The following is a 5,779-nucleotide window of genomic DNA, read 5'->3' on the forward strand; positions in this document are numbered from 1 at the left end:
AATAAATAAATAAATAAAATTAAAAAAAAAATAAGTAGTGCTGGCCAAATAGCTCAGGAGATTAAAGTGCCTGCAAGCAGGCACAGGGTCTGGGGATTCGATCCCCCAGCCTGCAGTGCTGGTCCCATCCCTGGGACATGCTGAGACAGTGATTGAGACTGAGCATGGTGGCGCGCGCCTGCAATCCAAGCTCTTGGGAGGCTGTAAACAGGTGGCTCACTATGAGTCTGATCTAGTAGTAAGACCCTGAACACCCTGTAGACCCTTCCCTAAAATACAAAAATAAATAGATAAATAAATAAATGAACAAGTAAAAGACAAAAAAGTTTGAAATAAATGAAAGGCTTACCTTGTATTTGAATACATCTCTCACTTAATTGTGATCATTTTGTAAAGGAACTTATAAAATCAATAAAAATATTAATGATTTATTTTATATAATAGGGGTAGGCAGCCTGACAACATAAGTATAAGTCATTCTAAGATTTACCTAAAAGAAAAATCAGAGTAAGGAGAGTTGGCTGATCATATTCAATTTCAAGATTACTATATGAATATTGTATAATGTTCTGAAGATTATATGATTGTTTAAAAATAAAAGGCCAATGAGATTGTTCAAACTTAAACTGTGATATATAGAGAATTACCAATTTATTCAGTAATAAGATCATAAGAACCAGATGTTACTGGGTTTTTTTGTTTTTGTTTTTGTTTTTGTAAGGAAATGAAATCAGGTAGAAACTACATGGAAATAAATTTACATCCACAATTCTGAAGAACTGTGGCAGCTCATGACAAATGTAAATCAAAAAAAAAAAAAAAGGAAAACAGGATATGATTGCATAAAATTCAGGTACTAAATGGTAGAAAAAATCACTGCACAAAAAAGTAGATTAAAAAATAATCACAAAACAGAAAATTTTATTCCACATTTAAGGCTAGCACTGGCTCAATGCTCCTAATAGAAAAATAGTTTTGTAGATCAATATCAGTATAATAGATGTTCTTATAGAAAAATAAGCAAATATTTCATTCAGATAAAAAAGAAAAATTTAAAACAGCTTAATCAAAATATTCAATAAAAGGACTGGCTGGAGAGCTTAGAGGATTAAGTGCTTGTGTAGATAAGCCCAGGGCCCAGGGTTTGATCCCCCGCACCACATGCAGCACTATCCCCACCCCCAGGTGAGCTGAACCAGTCACCAAAACCTGGCATGGTGGTGCACTCCTATAATCCCAGTGCTGGGGAGGCTGAAAACAGGAGGAGCACTATGAGTCAGAGCTGTGTAGTGAGACCCTGTACCAAACACATAAAAAAATAAACAGAAAAAGAAAAAGAATTTTAAAAAGTATTTGATAAATCAGAAATACATATATTATTTTTCTTAAAAATGCAAATTAACTATAATAATAAATTAATTTAGATTTAAAGATTTTTGGTAAAAAGTATAGTATTGGTGAGCACAGCGCATGAGCATTTTGAAACATTGTGATGTAGAGTACAAATCTGAATAGATTTTCTGGAGATAGGTTTGACAATAAATAACAAAGTTTTAAATATACTGTTTGATTAAACTTCTATTTAAGTATTATCAAAATTCACTCATGCAATTCACAAAATGTACTTTCTTAGATGTTCATTTTAAGCTAAAAAACTAGAATCAAACCATAATCCTATTCTTCAACTTGTGATTATTTTGACAGACTATTGTACAACCACAGGAATTGTTATTCGTGTATGAAATGTCTCTATGATGTATAATACAGTGGCTAAAACATGTTACAAAGAAAAGCTACGAGATCAGCTGCAATGATTGTGCATGCACACACATATATTTACACATATAGAAGAAAATCTATGTGATACTCAACAAAATATTGAATATTATATGGCTGGCCAAATAGCTCAGCAGATTAAAGCATGTGCAAGCAGGTGCAGGGGCGGGGGGTTCAATCCCTGGGTCTGCTTGCCGGTCCCAGCCCTGGGGCACACTGAGACTGCAATTGAGACTGGGCATGGTGGTGCACACCTGTAATCTCAGCTCTTGGGAGGCTTTAACCAAGCAGATCACTTCGAGTCCAATCTAGTAGTGAGACCCTGAACACCCTGTAGACCCTTCCATAAAATACAAAAAGAAAAAGAAAATTGAATGTTATTTCACTATCACTAGTTGCATTTGAGGTGATATATAATTTCCTATTTAGTATTTTAATGAACTCCCTGACTTTTCTACATGAGCAGACCTTCTCCTTATATTTATAAAATATTACATTGTGAAGGGTAAAGAATACTCTGTGAACTTAGTCAAGAGGAAAATCTTTCGATGGTAGATCTAAAAATTTTCCTTTAGAATTGTTCAAACTGTTAACACTAAGCAATGGAACTCAATAAACTTAACAGTCCTGAAGTCATAAGTAATAAGGGGAAAGAAAAATTAGAATTATAATTTTCTACATCAGAATACTGAAATTTCTCCTTTTCTCCCCTCCTCATATAGGGATGTTTCTTGCAGACCTAATAGAGAAGTATTTCGTGTCCCCTACCCTGTTCCGAGTGATCCGCCTGGCCAGGATTGGCCGAATCCTCCGTCTGATCAAAGGAGCGAAGGGGATCCGCACACTGCTCTTTGCTTTGATGATGTCCCTTCCCGCCTTGTTTAACATCGGCCTGCTGCTCTTCCTGGTCATGTTCATCTACGCCATCTTTGGAATGTCCAACTTTGCCTATGTTAAAAAGGAAGCTGGAATTGATGACATGTTCAACTTCGAGACCTTTGGCAACAGCATGATTTGCCTGTTCCAAATCACCACCTCTGCTGGCTGGGATGGTTTGCTAGCACCTATTCTCAACAGTGGACCTCCGGACTGTGACCCTGAGAAGGACCACCCTGGAAACTCAGTGAAGGGTGACTGTGGGAATCCATCTGTTGGGATTTTCTATTTCGTCAGTTACATCATCATTTCCTTTCTGGTCGTGGTGAACATGTACATCGCTGTCATCCTTGAGAACTTCAGTGTTGCCACTGAAGAAAGTACCGAACCCTTGGGTGAGGATGACTTTGAGAGGTTCTACGAGGTTTGGGAGAAGTTTGACCCTGATGCAACTCAGTTCATAGAGTTCTCCAAGCTCTCAGATTTTGCAGCTGCCTTGGATCCTCCTCTTCTCATAGCAAAACCAAACAAAGTCCAGCTCATTGCCATGGACCTGCCCATGGTCAGCGGAGACCGGATCCACTGCCTGGACATCTTATTTGCCTTTACAAAGAGGGTTCTGGGTGAGAGTGGAGAGATGGACTCTCTTCGTTCACAGATGGAAGACAGGTTCATGTCTGCAAACCCTTCTAAAGTATCCTATGAACCTATCACAACTACACTGAAAAGAAAGCAAGAGGATGTGTCTGCTACTGTCATTCAGCGAGCTTATAGACATTACCGCTTACGAAAAAATGTCAAAAATTTGTCAAGTATATATATAAAAGATGGAGACAGAGATGATGACTTGCCCAGTAAAGAAGAAATAGTTTTTGATAATGGTAATGCGAACTCCAGTCCAGAAAAAGCAGATGCGACCCCATCTACCATCTCTCCACCTTCCTATGATAGTGTAACAAAGCCAGACCAAGAGAAATATGAAACAGACAAGACAGAGAAAGAAGACAAAGGGAAAGATGGCAAGGAAAGCAACAAATAGAGCTTCATTTTTTTATATATTGTTTACAGCCTATGAAGGTGATTTATTTGTGTTAACAAGACTCTTTTAAGGAGGTCTATGCCAAACACTTTTTATCAAACTAGTCTCAAAGGCAGTGTAGCTATGATTCTCTAGGACAAGGTAGCAGCATCAGCAGATGGCTATTTTTGCACTGGCAAATGATTCTGTGAGAATAATAAGAGTAACTCTTTAGGGATTGTTGATTGCAACAAGTGAAGGTGATTCAATTTTTTAATAAATCAGAATATGTAGTAAATATTCACCTCTGCTTTGTTATCTTTTCTCTAAATTCAAATTATCCATTTTTCCTATGTAAATATAAGAACCCACACTCACACAGACACACATAGGAAACTATTATTTAGAAATCATTAAAAGTATTTTGCCTTGGCTTTGCAGTGAATTTCCTGATAAAAGTAATGGACATTAGTAATGTTAACTAGTAAAGTTAAACCATCTTGCTATTAGTGAACTACAGTCACTTACCCATGTACAGAGATCATTCTATATTTTGAGGTGCTTTAATGTATTCCAACATTCTATCTGAACCAGTTTATATGTGCCTATAAAATGCCATGGGTCACACACACGTGTAGGCTATTAATTTCAACAAATAATGTTCATGTACTTGGACTCTCATTCATTGTGACTCACTAACGGATTGCACGTCACATCCTTGCTTTGTTTCATTTCATTTTGGTCATGAGGAGCTCTTGCTATGTTGGCCCGTCTGCTCCTGATCCTCTGGGCTCAAGCGGTCCTCCCACCTCCTGAGCAGCTGGGACTCCAGGTATGCGCCATTCTACCTACCTGGTCTGTCTTTTGTGTATTCCACCTTATCCTACGATAACCACAGAACTTTAAAAATCATTCTAATTATATACCATACTTTTTCTCAGAAGAAAAATATAAGACGATTGAGGAAAAGGCAGTTGACAAAAGCTGTATTTGTTATTATTTATATAATCTAACACTGGACTGTTCTCCCCAGCAGTACAGACAATGGCCAACTCCTTTGTCATTTTTATCTTCTTTCTTATTAAATTTGTTTAGTCATCATTTATCACTAAGTAAATTTGATATTTCCCTTCAATTAAATACTTCCTGATATGCAGTTAGCTATTTGATAGCACAGTATATGTTTGAGGAGATAATGGCTTAGGCACGGTACTTCCTGCGTCACTTGTATACTATCCTAAGTGTGTTTGTCAAGCTTTCACATTATAATGTATGGCAGGCTTGTAACACCTGCTTGCCAGGTGTTTTCTATGAATGAGCAGCATTCAAATAGTGATTCTAATGAAATTTCTCTCTTGCTTCTAACCCACTCTCTTAAATTGTGTAAGTCATCATTTTGAACCTCTATTATTCTATCTACAAAACAAAGAGGGTGTCACTTTTATCTTAGTATTCTATGACCTGAAATATATTTCTCATGAATCAATAAATTAGTCTGAGCTTATTATCTTAAAGCACATATTCATTTTGTTCCAGCTGTAAGCATACTGCCAATGATTTGAGGTCTAGCTTTCTTCAAAAAGCCTTTTAGTTGGTACAGTGGCACACAACTAAAATTCTAGCTCACCAGGGGGGAAAGGCCAGAGGTCACAAATTGAAGGCCTGGGCAACTTCAAAACACCCTGTCTCAAAATAAAAAGAGTTGAGGATGTAGCTCAGTGATAGAGAATCCTGGGCTCAATCACCAGTGCCATCACTGGAGGGCAGGAAAACGACCTCCCCACTAGCAACTTAAAATAAACGCTTGTGGTGCATTTCCTCATGAATTTATTCCAGAAACATTAAGTCATTTTTCTATCAAGTTATCCCTGCATAGGAAAAAATCAAGTTCCCCAAGTACACAGTGCACTTATTTAGAAGAGTTCTGAGGGGATTTTTGAAGCAAATATATAAAACAGATTTCATCAATTTGCTTTTTAAACTTAAAGCTTCACAAGTGATATTCATATAACTAGAACACCTATTTTTGCTGATATGTCCAGTTGAAAAGATGCAAACATACCTAAAGAGATGCAGTCATGTTAAAAAAAGGAAAATCTTAAGAAAGAG

The 5,779-nt window shown here is 37.0% G+C and overlaps 1 protein-coding gene across 6 annotated transcripts in view; it reads left to right on the forward strand.

The window, feature by feature from the left end:
• Positions 1 to 3,691, forward strand: part of Scn9a (sodium voltage-gated channel alpha subunit 9) — a 112,795-nt gene extending 109,104 nt beyond the window's left edge. For all 6 annotated transcript variants that reach the window (XM_023706630.1, XM_004646391.1, XM_023706633.1 and 3 more), the window contains one exon: positions 2,499 to 3,691. In XM_023706630.1, coding sequence (XP_023562398.1) covers positions 2,499 to 3,691 — 1,193 coding nt within the window. The remainder of the gene's footprint in view (positions 1 to 2,498) is intronic.
• The last annotated feature ends 2,088 nt before the right edge of the window (positions 3,692 to 5,779 follow it).

The sequence above is a fragment of the Octodon degus genome, unplaced genomic scaffold (assembly GCF_000260255.1).
Source record: "Octodon degus isolate 3935 unplaced genomic scaffold, OctDeg1.0 scaffold00267, whole genome shotgun sequence".
NCBI classification, from domain to species: domain Eukaryota; kingdom Metazoa; phylum Chordata; class Mammalia; order Rodentia; family Octodontidae; genus Octodon; species Octodon degus.